The sequence below is a fragment of the Mobula hypostoma genome, chromosome 16 (genome assembly GCF_963921235.1).
Source record: "Mobula hypostoma chromosome 16, sMobHyp1.1, whole genome shotgun sequence".
NCBI lineage: Eukaryota > Metazoa > Chordata > Chondrichthyes > Myliobatiformes > Myliobatidae > Mobula > Mobula hypostoma.
Genome location: NC_086112.1, coordinates 34,811,180 through 34,835,219, shown reverse-complemented (window position 1 = coordinate 34,835,219; position 24,040 = coordinate 34,811,180). Strand labels below are relative to the sequence as shown.

The 24,040-nt window shown below is 38.0% G+C and overlaps 1 protein-coding gene across 1 annotated transcript in view; it reads left to right on the top strand.

Moving 5' to 3' along the window:
- The window catches only part of LOC134357329 (retinal dehydrogenase 2-like), a 58,332-nt gene that overhangs the window by 20,563 nt on the left and 13,729 nt on the right, over window positions 1-24,040 (top strand). The window contains exons 6-10 of the mRNA XM_063068746.1: window positions 2,451-2,512; window positions 9,048-9,176; window positions 11,811-11,924; window positions 15,814-15,916; window positions 20,867-21,051. Of these exons, the coding sequence (XP_062924816.1) occupies window positions 2,451-2,512; window positions 9,048-9,176; window positions 11,811-11,924; window positions 15,814-15,916; window positions 20,867-21,051 (593 nt within the window). The remainder of the gene's footprint in view (window positions 1-2,450; window positions 2,513-9,047; window positions 9,177-11,810; window positions 11,925-15,813; window positions 15,917-20,866; window positions 21,052-24,040) is intronic.

The window sequence follows — 24,040 nt, the reverse complement described above, 5'->3', positions numbered from 1 at the left end:
ATCCTGCATGATATTGCTGGCCTTTTACAGACAACTTTCTGTATATATGAAATGGACTTCATTAAGTGAGGTTGTTCAACTCACAAACTCTTTATCTTTGCTGTCTTCATTGAATTTTTGATGTTTTTGGAATTTCATATTTCCGGTTTTTTGTTTTCATCCCCATAGCTGCGTTCTACTCAGAAATAAACTAAATTTGAATTCTGGCAAGGTTATGAAAGCAAAATGTGCCTTCAGTCCTATGAAAACTGTACGCAGGAAATGGTTTTTAATAGTTCCACAGGCATTGATTTGGTGCCCTTGAAACCGAATGACTATCAGGCTAAAGTTAAAACTTCCGTCATATTGAAGCTATGCCACTCTAAACTGGTCCTAATCCAAATGAATTCTCATAGTGTCACATAATCATTAGCTGACATTGCAAATTCCTAAGTTAAATGTTCTCATCTATTTCAAGATCTAATTATATATTGTAAAACCATCAGCTTTAGTGAGTGAAATCAAGACGCATCATAAAGGAAGCACACCTAATTTAAACATCAGTTATCATTTGTCCATTAAATCTGTGTATTTCAATCTTTCAGAAAACTCCTGATCATTGATGTGAAACCATTTCTGGTACTTATTAGAATCGTAAATAATCAACACAGCCTAAGTCAGTGTTAGAATATTACTTTCTTAATATTAATATCAACTTTATTGTATATTTTTAAACTGCAAACTCGAAGTTTTAATTTGTTAGTAAGTTATCAGTTGAACTGCAAAATGCATTTTTAAATATCACAAATTAAAATCATCCACTGCTGTAAAGATTTGCAGTAATCCATAAAATGAAGGATTCACACATTCATCTGCATTTTGAAAAGTTCACAAGAACTTATAGATTTGTGATGAATTGACTCTCTTCTTCAATATTGTGAACAATCCACAGAATTGCTGAAGACCTTTCATCAAAACAATAAACTACTTTGGTCAAATCTAAAAATAATTGCATTTGCTGGAAATCTGAAATAAAAACAGAAACTGCTGGAAATGCAACATGGTCCAAGAGCGAGGCGACCTGTTGCAAGCTACTCTCTGAAATTCTACTTGTTATTTCCATTAGGATTTAAAGATTAGCTTGATTTGTCACATGTACATTGAAACATCAAAATATACAGTCCAATGTGTTGTTTATGGCAATGACCAATCCAGTCCGAGGATACATTGGAGATAGACCACGGGTTTCTTTGTGCTTCTGATAGCGATGTAACATGCCCACAGCTTACTAACCTTTTAGAATCCGTACGTCTTTGGAATGTCGAAGGAAACCAGAGCATCTGGGGAAATCCATATGGTCATGGGGAGAACATACAAACTCCTTACAGACAATGGCAGCAACTGAACCCCAGTCGTTGGCCCTGTAAAGTGTTACGCCAGCCGCTATTCTACAGTGCCACCCTTTTATAATCATTCTATGAATATAATTATAATTCTTTTACACTTTTAAACCTAAGTCCTAGGACTGTAAGAATTACCAATAATGTTCTGCTGTTGTTTCCGTTGTACTATCTCAATGCTCAGTTGTGATGATCTGGCATGCCAAACAAGCTTTCTCACTACACTTCGGTACATGCGGCAATAATAAACCAGTTTACCAATTTACTCATCAAGTCAGGTGGCTTCCATGGTGAAAGAAACAGTAACACGGCAGGTCTTGAATTCTGATAAGGGACCTTGGACTTACAACATTGACTGTTTTTCTGTCCACAAATGCTATCTGTTCTGCTGAACGTTTTTAGCAACTTCACCTATTTTTAAATACTCAGTAGTACGTTGATCAGTGTAACAATCACTTAGTTGTTGAGGTATTGGTATATTACAATATGCAATTTAAAAAGAGCTTGACTTTAAATTTTAAAGGGAATGATTTCTTTTACAATAATATCAATTAATAACAACTGTAAAATGATTAAAGGCCTGTGTCTAGTGGTGTACCACAGGGTTTGTTGCTTGTAATTCATGTAAATGATTTGGATGGGAATATACGGGGTATGGTTAGTAAGTTTGTAAATTATACTAACATAGGAGGTATTTTAGGTAGTGCAGAAGCTTATGCAAAATTACAGGGGTATCTTGGTCAGGTAAATATGTGGGTTGAAGTTTGGCAAATGACATTCACTCTAGATATATGTAAGATGCTGCATTTTGGAGGTAGGATTTATACAGTAAATGGTAGGGTTCTGGGGAGTGTTATGAAACAGAGGGGTTGCTCTTGGGGGTATGGTAGAGTAGTAGTTAGCATATCTTTAGATAGTGTAGAGTACAAGGTGTTTGTCAGGTTGGTCTTCATCATCTGAATGCATTTATGTACATATTATTTCAAAATAAAACACCAGAGCTGCAGAACTATGGAAATACTTGCTCATGTTATAAATTAGTGATTAAGTTAAATTAATCTTTTCTATTAGATGGTGATTATCTCACATTTACAAGACATGAGCCAATTGGGGTGTGTGGCCAAATTATACCCGTGAGTAATAACTGTAATCTTTATTCTATAATATCACTGTAAGGAGTATGACTTTCAATGGTTAAAATACAGAGTAACAAAACAATCAGCTGTCTGTAAACTAAAATGCATTCATATTTAGGAGTCATTTCTTGGTTTGTTTCAAACCGAAGAAACATATCTTAATTGTTACGGTTCGAACACTGTTACCACTTCTTGAAATTTCTCCAGTCTCTCTGACATCAACAAAAACCTTAGAGTTTATCTGTTTGATCAGGCTATGAGCCTTGTCCCTTTAGTTTCATGTGTGATTATGTACTGGTAAAGCACTTTGGAACATTTCCTACATGACAGGATTTGCATTGATGCCCAGGTGTTGTTGAAGTTTAAGCCCTCTTTCTCCTTTCTTTTACCCATTAATGTATCTTGCTTGTAGATAATCCTAAATAAACAGAATTTGAATAAATTAGATAGATATGCTCAAAAGTGAAATATACCAGTACGAGAGAACAACCACTTTTGTATTTATCAAATTAGCATCTGTAGAGCAATTTGTTATGTGGCAGATTCCTGAAATACATAAGACCATAAGACATTAGAACAGAACCATTTGACCTATGGAATCTACTCTGCAATTTTATCAATGCTGATTTATTATCCCTCTCAACTTTATTCTCCCGCCTTCTCTCCATAACCTTCAACACACTTCCTAATCAAGACCCTATCAAACTCCACTTTAAATATACCAAATGACATGGCCTCCACAACTGTCTGTGGTAATGGATTCCACAGATTCACCACCCTATGGCTAAGGAAAATTCTCCTCATCTCAGTTTGAAATGGTTTACCTTTATTCTGAGGCTATGCCTGGTTCTAGACTCTCACACTGCTCGAAACATCCTCTCCACATCCACAGCATCCAGGCTTTTGAGTATTTAGTAGGATTCAGTGAGATCCAGCTGAGCTCAATACAGGCCCAGACCCAGAGCCATCATGTGTTATCTCTTTCATCCCCGGGCTCATTCTCATAATCCTCCTGTTGACCTTATCCAATGTCAGCACATATTTCCTTAGATATTGGGCCCAAAACTGCTCACAAAATTTAAAATATATCTGACCAGCACTTTACAAAGCTTCAGAATTATATCCTTCCTCTAATTTTTGAAACCACTTGAAATTAATACAAACATTGTATTTGACTTCCTTACTACCAACTTAACCTGCAAGTTAATCTGCAGGACTAGTTCTTCAAAGTTTCTTTCCACCTCTACTTTCTCAATTCTCTCCACACTGACAGCATTAGGTAGTACATTGCAAATGAACTCCATGGTATATTGCCAATTTATTATACTGGAATGAAGTGCAGTGCCTTGAAAAAGTATTCAGTCCCCACAGCTACCTCCACAGTTTACTCTCATTTTTAGAATTTGAAATATAAGGAAGTAGGATTTTTGAGCAAATCTACAAAACGTTATGTATAGTGTCAAATCAAAAGAAAAATTACAAATCCTGTCAACAATTTACTAAATACTAAAAACCAAAATTGTGAGGCTGAAAAAGCATTCGTCCCCTTTGTAAATACTATGCTAACTTTCCTCGGATACAATACTGTATATTACCTTACCAACTCACCCAATTTGTAGATGTAGAAAATTGAAGGATGAACTGAGTAAATACCCTTTCTCTCAGTATGATAGATTTTCAACAGACCAAACCAAAATGAAGACAAATGAGCATTCAAGGCAAGTCAAGGAAATTATAATAGAGAAGCACAAATCTAGGCAAGGGTACATAACATCTCAAAAGTACTGAACATACTTAAGAGCTCAGTGCAGTCCGTTGTGAAAAAGTAGAAAAAAACAAAACCAGAGCCGTACTGCCTAGGTCAGGCCACCCCTCTAAACTTAGTCACTGGAGAAGAATGGTGCTTGTGAGAGAGGCTACTGTGATGCCAACAGTCACTGAGTGAGCTGCAGAAGTCAGCAGCTGCAACTGGAGATGAAGTTCATGGCTTCACAAACTCTAAGGTCTTGCACATGAATGGAATATTTATGGAAGAGTGGCAAGGAAGAGGCTCTCACTAAAAAACACATGTACTTGCCATTAAAGACTTTGCAAAGCATCATTTAGTGACAGTGGATGTAGAAGAAGGTCTTTTTGTCGGATAAGACAAAAGTGGAACTCTTTGGCCTCAACGCTAAGTAGTATATGTGTCTTAAATCTAATACTGGACATCAGCCAGTTAACACCATCCCTACTGTAAAGTATGGTGGAGGTAGCATCATGCTATGGGGATGCTTTTCTGCAGCAGGGACTGGAAATCTGCTCAGGATTGGTGGGAAGTTAAATGCTGCCACATACAGAGAGATCCTGGATAAAAACTTGTTCGCCTCTGCCAGAAAGCTTAAACTGGGAAGAAAGTCCATCTTTCAGCAAGACAATGACCAAAGCACATTGCCAGAGCAAACACAGAGTGGCTTCAAGTGAAGAAAATTGATGTCCTTGAGTGGTACAGCCTTTACCCAATTGAATATCTCTGGTAAGACTTAAGACTACTGTCCACCTCTGCTCCCCAACTAACCTAGCATAGTTTGAGCAATTTTGCAAGGAGGAATGGGCAAATCATGTTGTATAAAGCTAATGGAGGCTTATCTAAAAAGACTACTGGCTGGAATAGCTGTGAGAGTAGTTCAGCTACGTACGAAGCAAAGGAGGATGAATACTTCTGAACACTGACATTTTAGTTCTTGAATTTTTAATTTGTCTTGCTTTACAATTCTCCCTGTTTTTGGGTTCTACTGTTAAAAAGGAGCATGTGATTCACAAATAGAAATTCTCAGTTAAATTGATCAAAATCCCTGGTTGTAATATTCGTTTATGTGAACCAAGGGGCTTAGGGGCTGAATACTTTTACAAGGCATGATAAATAATAGAACTAAGATACAGTCCTTTTGTTGCACTATACTATAGTTTTGTGATCATACCCACTTTTACTTATACCTTTGCAATAAACTATTCCCAAAAATCATTTAGTGTTTTAATCTGTATCCTCAAAATTATTGAGCACAATGATCACTTATTGCTTTATTAAGTTCAGCAATTTCAGAATCAGAATCGGGTTTAATATCACTGGAAAACATCATGAAATTTGTTGTTTTGTGGCAGCAATATAATGCAATACATAAAAAACTATAAATTACAATAAGAAATAAATTAAGTAAGTAGTGCAAGAGGAGAGCAAAATAAACATTGAGGTAGTGTTCATGGATTCATTGTCCATTCAGAAATCATTCGGAGAGCAGTGGGGAAGAAGGCATTCCTGAAAAGTTAAATATGTGTCTTCGGGCTCCTGTACCTCCTCCCTGATGGTAGCAATGAGAAGGGGACATGCATTAGGTGATGAGGGTCTTAATGATGGATGCCACTTTTGAAGGCATTGCCATTTAAAGATGTCCTCGATGCTGGTGCGGCTAGTGCCCGTGATGGAGCTGGCAGAGTTTACAACTTTCTGCAGCTTTTTCCAAACCTGTGCCGTGGCCCCTCCGTACCCGATGGTGATGCAACCAGTTCGAGTGCTCTCCACGGCACATTGGTAGAAATTTGCTGGCATTTAGTGACGTACCAAATCTCCTTGAACTCATGAAATATAACCATTTAATTAGATTTAATTAAAACTGATTGTCTAACAGGCAACCAAATTAAAAATAAAACTGTTTTACTGAGGAATAATCATAAATAATTAATATTTGCTACTTCAAAGAATTCTATGTACAGTAATGCTAATGCAAAAGCAACTAATTTGCACGGGTTACGTGAGTGTTAATTTTGATTCATTGCTAAATTACTGATACATATCTGATGGGAACAAGGTTGGCTGAAAGATCATTGGCAAAAATCCAATATTTGTAGATTTAGTCACAGCTATCTAAGAATTTTACTGTCTGTTATGTGAATCAACATTATTTTGTATAGCTCCTTTGTTCACATACCTAGCAATATCTTCCCTTGCAGCCTATTATGCTACGTTCATGGTGGGAAGCCGCCACTGAAGGGAGTTTAGGTCAGATAACTTTGTTGTCGCCTTTATGCTGAATTATACTCTCAATTCAAAGCTTCAGTACAGATGTATAAGAAGTGGAAAAATAAAAACAGGAGTAGCACATTTAGACTCCCTTGCCATGTCTGATCCTCTATATAATGGCTCACCCTCTCTGTAAACTCCTTGATCCCTTTTGCGTCCGGAAGTGTATCTTCTTCCTAAGCATGTTCAACAACTTGGCATCCACCGCCTTCTGTGGTAGTGAATTACACATCTTCACCATCAATGAGAAACTCAGCTGCCCTCACTTGCCAAATGTCTTATCTGATATCTTGTGACAGTGACCCTTGGCTTTAGACTCTCAGCTGGGGAAACATTCTTTCTGCATCCAGCCTGTTGAGCCCTGTCAAAATGTTGAACATTTCAATGAATTATCTTTCATCCTTCTAAACTTCTGAACATTCTATTAATACAGGCTTAGTTATCTAGTCTCTCTTCTTGTAACAGTTCTGCTATTCTAGTGAACCTTTACTGTACATCCACTATGGCAAATATTTCGTTCTTATGTCACGGAACCAAAATTGCACACAGTACGCAAGGTCGTGTATAATTATAGCCTTACTAAAGCTCTGTATAGTTGTAATGAGACATCCTTGCTCCTATATTCAAAACTTCTTGCAGCGTAGGAGAACAACTCCTCCAATTCCCTCCAAATTTACTCAAAGGACAAGCAAACAAACACTTGGGATCTCTCCCAGACCAACATCACTGGGACTAACGTCCTAGTTATACTTAATCCATTACACTGGACAGTGCACTATATTTGCACGCTGATGCGAGATTCCCAAAGTTTTATCATGGAAATTATTGTCAGATGATTAGAAGAAAGGGTTCAACAATGTGCTGAGAGTTTCCTTGAAGGAATCTCCAGCCTGGGAGTGGAGAAGGGACATTAAGGATCAGAAGTGCACAGAAACCCAGCATAAGTAGAAGAAGGAACACACAACCAGCTCCATCTGTGGAAGTGTAATATGGTTCCACATTGACCTCATCACCCACCTCAAAACCCAGAGAATCAAAGTGGAAGGAATCCATCTCAATCTCAAGGGACTGCCTGTGAAGAAGAGGATCAAGACCATTTTCTGGTTCCCCACTAGTCACTCTCTTCGATTCAGATTCCAATTCAGACATTTATCTCATGAACATTGAAATGATCAGTGAAATATGGCATTTGTGTTAACAGCCAGCACACTGGATGATGTGCTGGAGGCAGCCCGCATGTACTGTCACACATTTCAGCATGAACACAGCATGCTCACAATGTTCTACAGAACAACACAAGCAACAACAACAGAACAAAACAAGCCAACAGCAAAAGAAGTCTCTTTCCCATCCCTACACACACCATGCTCTGCTTTCCATATATAATTATTTTTCATTCTGTGGCAAGATATTATGTTCTTATCTCTGTTTCTTTTTGCTTTCTAATTTCTTATGTGGACTTCTGAAAATCCCAATACACTCATTCACTGGTTTTCCTTTTCTATTTCATCTATTGCATCTTCTAAAAGCTCCAGTAGGATTCTGAAAAGTGATTTCATTTCATAAATTCAATATGATTCTATTTATTCCTGTTATCACATCCTTTATAAGGGACTCTACCATTTCCCCTACTACTGACATTAAACCCTCCAGTCTGCAGTTCCCTGTATTTGAAAACAACAGTTTTATATTTGCCACTCTCAAATCTGATGGACTGTTCTGTAGTAGATTTTGGAAGATGAAACCATTGCAACAAAAAATTCCATGACTACCTTATTTAGATCATCCTGCCCTGAAGACATAGTGGCTTTCAGCACCATTAATTTCTTCAGACTATGTTTTTGTTAATACAGATTTCTTTTTTTTAGTTCCCCATTTTCATCAGAGTCTTAGCTTCTCAGCACTTTTCTGAGAATTTAAAATAAAAACTCTTAAAATAAAAACTGAAGCAATTTTTTCAGATAATTGCCTTACCATTCATTTTTCTCCACTATGGATTCTCCCATTTCTGACTGAAGGAGACGAACAAATCCTTCCGAGATTACAACAGGGTTCTGCATAAATAAATTGTTCATAACCCAGTCAATTTACAAGTCAGAATTGCAGCCATGAATCAAGTTCCCAGGTAGATGAAGATGCGTGTGGCCTTACAACAGCTGGCAAATCCATCCCAACAGTGTCCCAAATGCTCACTAATACATATGGGCTATACATAAGCCAGACATAGGGAGAACTTGTAACCTTTTTCTAGTTATACATTTCCAGTAGAATGCTGAACAATATTAACTTTGAGGCTTCAGTGGAGGAGATAATTTGTCAAAAGTATGTATCGTGTCACTCTGAATTTCAACAGACTATTATTACCCCATAATGGTATAATTGTAGTGCAATGATAGAATTTTATTCGTTGATCTACATTTCAATCTTTAATAAAATTTGATATTGTTAACATAGTTTCTATTTTTGTCACTTTAGTGGAACTTCCCGCTGCTGATGTTTGCATGGAAGCTTGCTCCTGCTCTTTGCTGTGGCAACACAGTGGTTATTAAACCAGCTGAACAAACTCCTCTGACTGCACTGTACATGGGAGCATTAATCAAAGAGGTATTTGATTAAAATTGAGAGTCATGAATTCAATTGACTTTTTGCAGCTATTCATTCATAAGTTCATATTTATAAGTATGGAATGGTTGCGACGAAGACTATACATTAAAAAAGTGTCTGTGAATTTTGAACACCATCCAAGAGATTATGCTACAAAAATGATTCTGACCTTTTGTTACATGCATTTGCAGAGATAAAGTGGGTGAAAATAAAGGGGCAATGAATTTCCTATTGTAGTTACTGGCAACTGTCCAAAAAACCGCTTTAGGACCCTTGAATATTCCAAAAAAAAAAGCTGATGTCTCTTTTAGGATTGCATAATACACCTAAATCACAACAACGAGCTCCAAGTTAAAACGGGAGCTTGCTGCCAGCAACTGCTGATAAACCTCCTGGTGCTCCAAGCCCTCAGACCTTGCTATGAAATCTCAGCCATTTGGTCTTGCTAATTCTTATGTCCAGCAAATTGTCCCTGCAATTGCAACTGGAGCCTGTATTAATGACACCTATTTTGTCATGTTTAGAACCTGGATTGAATTTCAATCAAGCACAGTCATATACCTCGGATAGTTTTTTCAGCATTGGGGTGTCTTTTCTACCGTAGCACTTGTAGTGACTCTTGCTATTTTCATCATAATTCAGCAATTCATTCTTTACAACCTCTTCAGGTTCAAATTCTTTACATCCTTTTCTGGCTCATTTATGATAAACTATTCACTTTTGTTTCAGATTGGTTTGATTATAAATGGTGAAATTCAGCAGCTAAGATGGCATTTCATAAGCCACAGCAAGTAAATTATTTACTAGAGCTGTAGACTTCGAAATGGAATTAGTTAATCGTTTTTCTTTCACTTCATACTAAAGGTCTGGGTCAAGTCAAGCTTGAGTTGATGTCCTTGGGCATCTTAACCAGTATTTGCCATAAAAGATGCAAAACTTCCTGCTTTACTGAGTTTTGAATTTAACTGTTAATCTGGGGTAAACTTTTCTCAGAAACAAAGTTTCAGTTTTTCATTGCTACATAATATCTATAGAACACTTGGCATTGTTACCAAAACATTCTGAGCTCTCTATTAACATGGATCAAAACAATAATAAGGTTTTTCATAATTGTTCAGCTCTAGTAACACACTATGACATTGTTCCTATTTTTAAAACATAGGGAGGGTGGAATTTTGCCATTGAAAATTAAAAATTAACTTCCACAGGAAAAGAGCATTGATGTTGTTTTCTAAGACTGGATCAGTCAAATGTCTGCAGCAATGGTAATCTTTGCTTTTCCACTCTGTCTAAAAGTAAGATTGAATTTAAAACTTGGCATAATTTACTATGTTTCAAATAGTCTTAAAAATCAACATATTTTCTTGAATAATCTAAGTAAATAGCTGATACCTTGAGAGCAAAATTTAAGCTCGTTTAACAAACATGAACAACTCAAGAGATATTCATGAGATATACCAAGCCTGGATGTTAAAAGGCTATTGCACATAGTTTGAAATTTTGCTTTATGCAGTTTTTAAAAGCTGAAATGCATGTCCCAAATACTTGGCTATACTGACACAGCAGTATTGGAATGCTTTTCTTCCATTTTCCCATGGATCATCATAATGAATTTCAAAGAATGTAACATGGTTAAACAGAACTTTTGACACCATCAAATTTAAATTTTGTATTGGGTTATCTTTCAAACTTTCAAAGGAAAATTCAGATTTTCTTTCAGGAAGCTTTTACTTTAATTTCTTTTTTTTTTGTTACTCTGCATTAAGCAACAATTCTAACAATCTTTTTCCTGTAAGACGCACAAGCTGATTTTTGCTAAAAATCTGTTTCAGATCACAGTACAATCTCAAAAAAGAAGGACAGCCCCTCCAAAGCTACAATTAAAGCTGGAACATTTTCTCCCCTGCTTAGCTAGGCCAAACACTCAGAGCATCACTCTTGCACTCTAATAGGTGAACGTCAATGAGGCCCAGCCTTGAAAATGATTTCAAATTTTCTAATTATTGTTGAGCAAAGCAACCACTCTGTTTTCCATCTTCCTCTTGTGCTCGCATTATGAATAACCAAGACAAATCATACAACCAATCTAATGAATTCGATTTTACACCTTTATGAACAAAACAATTTTGTAACTAAATATACCAAATTATTCAAGTTTAAAGTGGGTATCAAACTTGTGTTTTTTTCCAGAACCTCTGTGACACCCACCAAGTGAAGAGACACTGCATTTTGAAACAGCTTAACCAAAATCCTTGACAAAGTCTTATTTTAATTGCATCTAGTAAATTCTAAAGAATGATGCAATGAATAATTATGCATTTACTCATCGAATACCAGCAGACTAATCAAGTGTCATTAAGGCACCATTCATTGTGGTTTAAATTAGAAACCACTTTTGATGTATTGAAAGCTACATTGAAGATAAACACTGTTCCATGAATTTAAGTGGATTTGTGATCTTCGGTACTTTAATTTTCATAAGTCTATTCTTTATGTTCTATCAAAGTTGGCAATGCACAGCAAATGGATAACCACAACTGATTGCATCTCTGCTCTTTGTAAACCAATAGGTATAATGTACTCTTATATGTTTCATGGTACGTAAATCAATTTGACTATTATTTCACCTCGTAGGCAGGATTTCCCCCAGGGGTGGTGAATATTGTGCCAGGATATGGAAGAACTGCAGGAGCAGTTATGGCCAGCCATATGGACATAGATAAAATCGCCTTCACTGGTTCTACTGAGGTACATGGAATTGAGCCCAACTCTCTTTAAAGCCGTGAATCACCTCAAAACATTTTATAAACTGTTTTAGAAAATGTTGTTAAGTATCATTTTGCAAACAAAGAAACTAAGCAACAAGAACTAGGGTAATTCTGAAGTCCCATGGGGCAGTTAGATTGTGTCGGTATTGGTACTGCTTTTGGTTTATTATCATCTCATGTACCAAAATACAGTGAAAGGCTTGGCTTGCATACTGTTTATTCAGGTCAAAATCTTTACACTGTGCAGGGTATAACAATAGCAACTCAGAACAAAGTGGAAAATCTACAAAGTACAAAGAGTGCCTGACCTTATCATACAAGAGGTCCATTCAATAGTCCGATAACTGCAAGATGGAAGCTGTCCTTGAGCCTGGTGGTGTGTGTTTTCAGGTTTTTATATCTTCTGCCCAAAGGGAGAGTGTAGAAGAGAGAATGTCTGGGATTGGAGGTATCTTTGATTATGCTGGCCATTTTACTGAGGCAGTGAAAAGTATATACAGAGTCCTTAGAGAGGAGTCTGGTTCACATAATACTCTGAGCTGTGTCCACATCTCTCTGCAGTTTTGTGGTCAAGTGCGAAGCCTCAATTCCATTTTCCTAACCAAGCCCTTTTTCCCTGATGCCCCGTAATCCAACAATCTATTAGTCTCGGACTCGAGTACACAATGACTCAGGCACCACAGCTCTCTGGACTAGAAGACTGAGAAAAGAAATTCCTCTTCATCTCGGTTTAAGTGATCAACCTTTTATCGTAAGATTATGCCCCATAGCGCTAGTTTCCTCACTACTACAATGTGGTAGATGGGGCGTTGATTGATATATAGTGGATGAGGAGTTTCTTCAGCATCCATTTGTATATGACCAATACTTCCACTGTGCACTGTTTATAATGGACTGCCTCATACTATATCTTCAAAACTGTTCACAGCAGCATTCTATAACCCATAAAGGTAAAATGCTGGAAATCCAAAGTTACACACAGAAAATGCTGAGGAACTCAGCAGGTCAGGCAGCAATATGGAAAGGACTAAAGAGATTGACATTTCAGGTCAAGACCCTTCATCAGAACTGGAAAGGAAGGGGAAGGAGTCAGATTAAGAAGGTGGGGGAACGGGGGGCCTGTACAAGTTAGAAGGTGTTAGGTGAAGCCAGGTGAGGGAGAAGGTAGGTGGGTGGGGGAGGGGTAAAAAGTGAGTAGCTGGGAGGTGATAGGTGGAAAAGGTAAAGGACTGGAGAAGAAGGAATCTGACAGGAGAGGAGAATGGACCATGGGAGAAGGGGAGGAGGAAGGGCACCAGAAGGCGATGACAGGCAGATGGGGAGAAGAGAAGGGGTAACAAAAGTGCTAGAATGGGGAAAAGAAAGAAGGTGGAGGGGGAGAAATTACTGTAAGTTAGAGAAATCTATGATCATGCTGTCAGGTTGGAGGCTACCCAGACGGAATATGAGGTGTTGCTTCTCCAAACTGAGATTGACCTCTTCATGGCAGTAGAGGAGACCATGAACTGACATGTCAATATGAGAATGTAGATTGGAATTAAAATGGTTGGCCACCCAGAAATCCTGCTTGTTGTAGATAGTGTGAAAGTGCTTGACGAAGTGGCCCCCTAATCTATGTCGGGTCTCACTAACAAAGCCCATACCCAAATGTCTTAAAGACGGTGCTTTCATACGCCACACTCTCACTGTAGGCTCATAATGAGTTAACTATTACCTAAAATACAAATGAACAGCAACATAACTTGACAAAGCATGGGGAATAAAGGTGAAAGTGTCATTTCCAGTATAAACAGGTCCAGGGTAGATAATGATTTGGTCAATACAAAATATTAAAAAATTGCATGTTCCTTTAAGGGAAAATAAGACTATTAATTGTATTAATACTGACACACCCCTGCAAATTTACCATTCACCCAAAAGCAATAATATAGTTTACGCTCACACCAATATAATGAATTAAAATTGTATTGACAAAATACTTTAAACTACAACAAACAAAGTAAAGGGTCCATTTTATATATATATAATTATAAGGGTCCATTTTATATATATATATATATATATATATATATGTTTGCTTCACTTCATTTACTCACAGTACCAAAAAGGTTCTGCACTGAAGAACCAGTCCAATTGAAACATAAATACTATAAATATACATGTAACTTCCAAGGAAAAAGGCATCAAACTTTCTCCAATATCGTGTGGTAGGTAATAACTGAAAGTTATTTGCACATTCTCCATGAAATCATAGCCTACATGAGGATTTTCTGACATTAGTATCTGTCCTTGAATGGAAAATCCTCCAAAAACTAGTGGATACGGCTCAGCCCATCATAGCTAAAGCCCTCCCAACTACTGAGCACATCTACATGAAACTCTGTTGCAGGAAAGCAGCATCCATCATCAGGGACTCCCACCACCCAGGTCACACTCTCTTCTCGTTGCTATCATCAAGAAGAAGTGACTACCCCCTCAACATTAGGCTATTGAATCAAAGCGGATAATTTCAGTCATCTTCACCTGCCCAGTCATTGAAATTGTCCCACTACAAATAGACTCACTTTCAAGAAATCTTTATCTTATGTTCTCAATATTTATTGCATATTAATTTATCATTATTATTTCTTCCTTTTTGAATTTTGAACAGTTTGTTGCGTTCTACACTCTAGTTGAATGCCCAAGTTGGGTAATCTCTCATTGATTCTGTTATGGCTATTATTCTATAGATTTATTGAATATGTCCCCAAGAAAGTGTATCTCAGGGTTGTATATGGTGACATACATGTACTTTGATAATAAATTTACTTTGAGTTTTTGACCTCTGATTTTGGAAACTATCAGATTGGCATTAAACACGGGTGAAGACACGTTCACCCAAAGATAAGGCTTTGGACCTTTTCTTTTATTCTTTATTCACTTAGTTCTGTTGCACTCATTCACACACAGTACAATGGGTGTACAATATTGTCACTCAAATTCTAGCCATTTCTTTTATGTGCTAACAAATCTTGTATTTCCACCTGTCTACGTTAAGCTGAGCTGTGCAGAAACAAAAGTCAGAAGAAGAGGACTTCTGAATGCCCATCACTATTCATTGTCAGCCTTCCTTGCACCAGCATGTAGACATTAAGGTCCGTTATGATATACAGTTGGGAACAGATTAGAGAGCTCTTCACAAAACAATTCACAGAGCTTAAATGAGCAGGAACAGGTCCAAATTGAAAGGATAGCTCAGGAAATTGTTCATTAGATAAGTAGTTTAAGCATAATCTTTTCTATAGCTACCAGGCTTAATACAGCTGACTTCCTATTTCGGCACACTGCATTATATCAGAGGGTGTGAAAAAATACATTATATCTTACATAATGTTCAGTTATTTGAAAATGACCCTATTTGTCCCTTCTTGCAGGAGTTATTAGAAGAAGCCAATGGAAATCAATCAAAAACAATTTTTCCACTAAACTATTCTTCACCTGTCCGCAGATACCTCTAACATCATCCCACTGACATCAGTTTAAATTGGCATATAATAAAAAGTAAAGCTAAAATCTTCTAATCTGACAGGTTCAAATATATTCTGCAAAGATAATGCAGGTCTTCCTAATTATGACAAAGATAATTAGGAAGATTTTTCAAAGGTGGTCGTCTCCATGTGGTTAAGCAATTTGCAGAAATGTGACCATATAAAAAGGAAAAAAATGTTTTCCAATTACAGTATTGCTGCCTTTCTCTGTTTGCCTCTGAAATATCATGCAGTAAATTTCAATGCTATTACTTGTGTATGAAACATTTTAGTACAATGAATGGTCAATATTTTTCTTATGCTGTTGTCGTATTCATATGCATAATTATTATTCCCACCTAGACTGGTAAACTAATACAGGAGGCTGCTGGCAAGAGTAATCTAAAGAGAGTAACACTGGAACTTGGAGGGAAGAGCCCAAACATCATATTCGCCGATGCAGACTGTTAGTACTTTAAGTTATTTAAAATAATGTTTCATGGTTATTAGATAACTCTTCTGTATTTTTATTTGCTGACAAATTAGGGGATATTGCCAAAATTGTACTATTGACCATGCCTGTTTTTGAGGTGCTTTAGCTTATTTTTATTGAGGGATACAGAATGATCTGAGACAAAGGTTCAAATAGGAGTGGTGTGTGATCTGGACAACTACATAAATCAGTAGCATTTCCATGACTTTGGTACCCTTGTCTTTCATGGTGATAGATATCAAGAACAGGAAAGCACCTCACGAAGCATTTTCAGATGTTGCAACACTTAAACTAGATTGAGCACACTGTAACTAGAGTGCGAAGATGCAATGAAGATAGCCAATACCAATGGCAAAAGCACCAATTATACAGACTGCTGTGTTCCTTGATGGTGTTGAACAAGTTTTGCTGTAGGTGAAAGGAAGGGCTGGGCAGGTTTTTCTTTGTCACAATTGCCAATTATCTAGCATTCTGGAATGTAGATGTCAGACCAAATGGGCAATTTCTTCATGTTCCTCTATGGAGGAATGTGTTCTTCATCCTTGTGTATGCTTATGTTTTTTTTTCAGAAGTAAAGTTACTGAGTTTATAATTTTGCTTTGGAATTTACATGCAATGTGGTGGATTTGAAAGGTCACCCCTGTAGAAAATTCAGAGCTTCAGAACTTCAGAATGAGGTTTATGATCACTGGCAAATTTGTTAACTTAGCAGCAGCAGTTCAATGAAATTAGTGATTAAAAATCGTGCAAAAAACAGAAATACTGTGTGTTTAAAAAAGTGAGGTAGTGTCCAAGGGTTCAATGTCCATTTAGGGATCGGATGGCAGAGGGGAAGGAGCTGTTCCTGAATTTCTGAGTGTTTGACTTCAGGCTTCTGTACCTCCTACCTGATGGTAACAGTCAGAAAAGGGCATGCCCTGGGTGCTGGAGGTCCTTAATGGCGGACGCTGCCTTTCTCAGACACCACTCCCTGAAGATGTCCTGCGTACTTTGTAGGCTAATACCGAAGATGGAGCTGACTAGATTTACAACCCTCTGCAGCTTCTTTCGGTCCTATGGAGTACCCCGCCCCCCCCCCCCCATACCAGACAGTGATGCAGCCTGTCAGAATGCTCTCCATGGTACATCTCTAGAAGTTTTTGGGCGTATTTGTTGACATACCAAATCTTTTCAGACTCTTAATGAAGTATAACCGCTGTCTTGTCTTCTTTATAACTGCATCGATATGTTGGGACCAGGTTAAATCCTCAAAGATCTTGATACCCAGGAACTTGAAACTGCTCACTCTCTCCACTTCTGATCCCTCTATGAGGATTGGTATGTGTTCCTTTGTCTTACCCTTCCGCAAGTCCACAATCAGCTCTTTTGTCTTACTTTCGTTGAGTGCCAGGTTGTTGCTGTGGCACCACTCCACTAGTTGGCATATCTCACTCCTGTACACTCTCTCGTCACCACCTGAGATTCTACCAACAATGGTTGTATCGTCAGCAAATTTAAAGATGGTATTTGAGCTATGCCTAGCCACACAGTCATGTGTATATAGAGAGTAGAGCAGTGGGCTAAGCACACACCCCTGAGGTGCACCAGTGTTGATCGTCAGCGAAGAGGATATGTTATCATCAATCTGCACAGATTGTGGTATTCTGGTTAGGAAGATGAGGATCCAATTACCGAGGGAGGTACAGAGGCCCATATTCTGCAACTTCTCAATCAGGATTGTGGGAATGATGGTATTAAATGCTGAGCTATCGTCGATGAACAACATCCTGACGTAGATATTTATGTTGTCCAGGTGGTCTAAAGCAGCAGTCCCCAACCACCAGGCTGCAAGGAAACCTTTCCTCATTCCCTGTCACGCCCACTGTTGAGCTTGAACGCACACGCGGTCATTACCCGTGCGTCATCCATGTCAGCGCAGGAAGGAGATCGACTCCTCGAGCTTGCAAATGACGGCGGGCTGAAAAGTATGTTTGACATAACATCTCTGCCGGCATTCTGGATCAAAGTCAAGGCTAAATATCCTGAGATAGGCATGAAAGCACTGAAAATGTTGCTTCCATTTCCAACATATCTCTGCAATGAATGCAACGAAAACTAAATTGCGGAATAGACTGGACATAAGGAACCCCGTTCGAGTAACGCTGTCTCCCATCACCCCTCTATGGGATCGTGTTGTTGCAGGAAAACAAGCCCAGGGCTCCCACTGATTCAGCGATATTGGTGTGTTGCAATGATTTTATATGTTCATACGTGGAAAATATGTGCTGTGTGTTTAATATCCAAATGTTACTTAAAATGTTATGATGCTATTGATTATAAGTGACTTATATAACCATATAGCAATTACAGCACAGAAATGGGCCATCTCTGCCCTTCTAGTCCGTGCCGAATGCTAATCTCACCTAGTCCCACTGACCTGCACTCAGCCCATAACCCTCCATCCCTTTCCTGTCCATATTCCTATCCAATTTTTCTTTAAATGATAATATCAAACCTGCCTGTACCACTTCTGCTGGAAGTTTGTTCAACACTTACTTCAAGCCCCTATCCTCCCCTAATAATTGACTTATCACTATATTCATAGGAGGAAAATATGCGCTGTGTGTTTAATATTAAATTTGTTGGATATACCCCTTTAGAAACGAAATTGAGTGTATAGGCCACTTATCACCTATATTCTGGTCGTGATGAACACCACCCCCCCCCCCACCCCCCGAACAGAATCGCCAAAAACAATTTTTAGGAAAAAATCGGCACGTGCACACAGGCACACAGGTGCCCGCGCAAGGCTTCATGGTCATTGTAGTCTTTCTCGGGGTAAGCACAACGTATTTGACTGCTACTCCCGTCCGTTGACAACCCTTCCCACCCCCCCCCCCCCCCGGGTCGGCCGGTCCGCAAGAATATTGTCAATATTAAACTGGTCTGCACGTGGAGAGCCACTGAGATTGCATCTGCCGTTGACCTGTTGTGGCGATAGGCAAATTGCAATGGGTCCAGTCCTTGCTAAGGCAAGAGTTCAGTCTAGTCATGCCCAACCTCTCAAAGTATTTCATCACTGTCGATGTGAGTGCTACCGACTGATAATCATTAAGACAGCTCACATTATTCTTCTTAGGCACTGGTATAATTGTTGCCTTATTGAAGCAATTGGTAACTTCCACCCATAGCAGTGAGAGGTTGAAAATGTTCTTGAATACTCCTGCTAGCTTTTTTGGCACAGGTTTTCAGATCCTTACAGGGTACTGCATCTGGACCTCCGCCTTTCGAAGGTTCACTCTCTTTAAAGACAGCCTAACTTTGGCCCCTGAGACAGAGATCACAGGGTCATCAGGTGCAGCAGGGATCTTCACAGCTGTTGTGTTCTCCCTTTCAAAGCTTGCATATTAGCCAATTTTTGAATAATTATCCCTTTAAACAATTATCAGTTGCATGTATAGTAGGCAACAATTAGGCACATTTGGAGATTAACGTCAATGACAAAGATAAAACCTACAGTGTTTGTAATCAAATTTCAATAATACATGCTATTCCTGTGAAATATGCCAAAACATCTTGGAAAATTATAGATAACAGTTGCTATAAAGGTAGACAGAGCTGTAGTCTGATTGTAGGGCTTTTGTTATACAATAATTTATTTTGGTTTTTCACCATTTATATGCTGGAGCACAGCGACTGATGAATTTGAGATTCTCAAAATTACTGCTCTGCAGAACATGTTACTTTAGATGTCTGCTTTTAATACATTAATAGTGCTTAAGATTCAATCAGTGATTCATTAACCTGAAAATGGCAGTTACAGATAGTTGCCAAGTCTTTCATTCTCCCTCCATTTTGCTGTTACCCTTGTGAAGTATAATAGTTATGTACAGATGATGCAAATATTTAATCTATGATGTAATATTAAGAGCAAGATCTTATTGATCCAAATCTGACTTTAAAACTACTTTACCAGGGTAATTTATCAAGATCAAAGTCACTCAAGGTACCAGAGCTCAATGCATTTAGCTGAGTTAACTATTTAACCCTGATACATGATTGATGAACTAACCACATTTTCATCACTCTCAGTTGACATAAACTTCAACTGATGAACTAGCCTTTGATCTCCAAGTACACTGTGAAACTTGTCACCCTCTGTTTAACAGCCTGACAATGAACAATACCCTATTCAAAGGGCTCTGCTCTGTCAACAATAATGATGCTACTAAGAAAATATTGTGAAATGATAGATTATCTGAACCTTCTCAATGAAGCGAGGGATAGTACACATTCTTCCAGAATTTCCATCTATTGTGGGTGAAAGATCAACAAGAACTGTTGCATGTGATTGTGAAAAGTTATGCCATAGAACCTGAATTTTTTTGGAGTGAAGTATAGCAATAGGTGATTTATTTCTATAATGAATTCCATAATCTATTAACTAATAACTTCATACATAGAATTGTAACAATGTGTTCAATGTTCATGTAAATATAGAAAATAGATAAGGAACAGGTCCTTTGGACCATTTTGTCTTTGCCCACCATGATGGCAATCCAAACTAATCCCAATTTACTTGCATAAGGTGCATACCTCTCCATTCACTGCTTCTTCACTTGACTGTCTGAATAAACTACTGTGGATGTTGCTATTCTATGAATAGATCTAGTCAACTTGAATAATTTGAAAGTCAACTTGATTAAGAATATAACTAATTTGTCATCAAATTTATGACCTGGTGTCAAAGGACATCAATGCATATTCTGTGTGATGACATAAAAGTACTGTTTAAGGATTCTAAAAAAAAGTCCCATAGGGCTAGATTTCATTTTAATTCCGGATTTGCAGACTGATAAATAAACTAAATTTTTCAAGATCCCAGAATGATATTGCATGTTTTCGAGAGTGAATGACTATGCCAACCTGACTTATATTTTGCAGTGGACTATGCCGTGGAGCAAGCTCATCATGGTCTGTTCTTCAATCAGGGACAGTGCTGTTTGGCAGGATCCAGAATATTTGTGGAGGAATCAATCTACAAAGAATTTGTTTGCAAGAGCATCACCCTCGCACAGAAGTATGTTATTGGAGATCCCCTAAATGAAGCCGTCACCCATGGACCACAGGTATCACAGAAAAAGTAATACCTGGAGTATGTTGTGGACCAGTGGTACACACTTTTTATGGGTAGATGGACTGAAAACCTAAGTAAATTCTGAGGGCCATTCTCATGAATCATGCTTTATTTTAACCAAACAAAGCCATGTGTCTGACACTGGAGTGAATCTGATGGAGCTGACCTTGTTTCTGTTTGGACTGGAGCCAAACAATTTGATGGCATCATTTGAGTGAAATCATTTCAAGGCCCTTGTCAATCCTGGAAATTAAGGAACAATGCAGGCTTTTTTGATCCTAATTGTCCGTTATGTTCTTTAAAATATTGACAGCTTTAAAAATTAATTCTAATTTTATGTATTAAATCAATAATAAATTACTAATTTACATTGTGAATACAGACTATAATGCAAGCTATAATTATCTGGCAATTTCTATCTCTCTGCCAGAGGTCGAATACTGTATAATGAAAGCCAGTGGTTGGTTCCATTGTGATTGGTAACAACTTGCCAAAATATTACTTGGCAGTGTAAGATCCGGGCATGGTTCAGGTTAGCTGATTTAACTCACGCTCATTCTCCCTCATGAGCACACACCCTGCACCTTCCATCTTCATTCCCCAAAAAGCACAACAAACAGTCTGAGATTTTGTGAGATCTTGTTTGCCAAGCCAATAAAGAATAATGACTATTCTGTAAACATCCTTACCAAGTGTTAATGGCTCATGATCAGACATGGATTCTCAAGGTGAGAGAGTCAAAGAAACTACAAACTAAATGTGAGTTTCTTTGAAGGAGGAATTGGTGCATTTCTAGTTAACCATGTACTCCACATCACTCCATCTGAAGACTTTATTCCTTGCCCTTTGTTGACTGGAACCAACAAAGAATTAGCAACACAGTGGTACTAAAACAGCTCTCCATTGGTCATTGCATAATCAAAGACTTTTCTATTATAAACATGAGAAATTCTGCAAATGCTGGAAATCCAAAGCAACAGACACAAAATGCTGAAGGAACTCCTCTGATCAGGCAGCATTTTTGGAAGTGAATACACAGTCAACGTTTCAGAATCAGAATCAAGTTTATTATCACCGGCATGTGTTGTGAAAATTGTTAACTAAGCAGCAGCAGTTCAATGCAATACATAATATAGAAGGGAAAAAAAACAGTATTAATAATAAATAAATAACTAAGTCAATTACGGTATATGTATATTGAATAGATTAAAAATTGTGCAAAAACATAAATAATATATATTTAAAAAGTGAGGTAGTGTTCAAGACTTCAATGTCCATTTAGGAATTGGATGGAAGAGGGAAGAAGCTGTTTCTGAATTACTCAGTGAGTGACTTCAGGCTTCTGTACCTCCTACCTGATGGTAACATTGCGAAAAGGACATGCCCTGGGTGCCGGAGGTCCTTAATGGTGGAAGCTGCCTTTCTGAGACACTGCTCCTTGAAGATGTCCTGGGTACTTTGTAGGCTAGAGGCCAAGATGGAGCTGATTAAACTTACAACCTTATGCAGCTTCTTTCAGTCCTGTGCCGTAGCCCCCCACCCCCCATACCAGACAGTGATGCAGCCTGTGAGAATGCTCTCCTCGGTATATCTCTAGAAGTTTTTGAGTGTATTTGTTGACATACCAAATCTCTTCAAACTCCTAATGAAGTATAGTTGCTGTCTTGCCTTCTTTATAACTGCTTCGATATGTTGGGACCAGGTTAAATGCACAGAGATCTTGACACCCAGGAACTTGAAGCTGCTCACTCTCTCCACTTCTGATCCCTCTATAAGGATTGGTATGTGTTCCTTCGTCTTAGCCTTCCTGAAGTCCACAATCAGCTCTTTCGTCTTACTGACATTGAGTGCAAGGCTATTGCTGTGGCACCACTCCACTAGTTGGCATACCTCACTCCTGTACGCCCTCTCATCACCATCTGAGATTCTACCAACAATGGTTGTATCATCAGCAAATTTATAGATGGTATTTGAGCTATGTCTAGTCACACAGTCATGGGTGTAGAGAGAGCAGAGCAGTGGGCTAGGCACACGCCCCTGAGGTGCACCAGCTTTGATCATCATTGAGGATATGTTATCACCAATCCACGCAGATTGTGGTCTTTTGGTTAGGATCCAGTTGCAGGGGAGGTACGGAGACCCACGTTCTGCAACTCTCAATCAGGATTGTGGGAATGATGGGAAAGAAGGACGAGATCCTTCTTCAGGACTTTTCTATTATCTATTTATAGTCTATTGTTGACAGTTATTTCAGCACCAGGTGGTGGCTTCCTGTTGTAAGACCCACAAGAGTCAAGCAAATCATATATGTCACAAAGTACGGAAAAAGCCATAACCTGTCAACTGAGCAACTTCTTGGTGGTCTACCTGACTAATGTTTAAAAGATCTGAAAGTTTACACACCTCATGGAGGAATATATGCCCTAACAATTTGATCAATATAGTCATCTATTAATACCGGAGAGGGCTAGAAAGAAATCTCTAATGACTAGATATGGCTTGCAGACTAATTGCTGGGCAACGAAGCAAGAGTTAAAAAGAGCCAAATAAATATGATGAAAGACTTACTTAACTGCAGAAAGTATGTTCGGCTCAGCACCCTCCATAATGTAAAAGATACATCTGCAAACTTATCCAGAATTTGCTATTTAAATATAGGTGTAATATCAGAGTTTCATGATCAGTGTTTGTTTGAAATAAAGATATATTAATTTATCATCCCAATATATACTTTTTGGGTCCTAAATATCTGTTCGACATAGAAAATAAATTTTTGTACCTTTTCCATTTAACTAAGAAGCTTTATCTTTGTGTATCATTAACGCTAATCTATATCATTGGTTTAACTTAACATGAGAATGGAATGAGGTTATAACTGTGGGAGAATTTATTATCAGCATTTGAGTTTGGATACACTGCTAGAGTTTGGTGAGAGAAATTCAATAATTACAATATATTACCATTTCAAAGCAATAAGATAT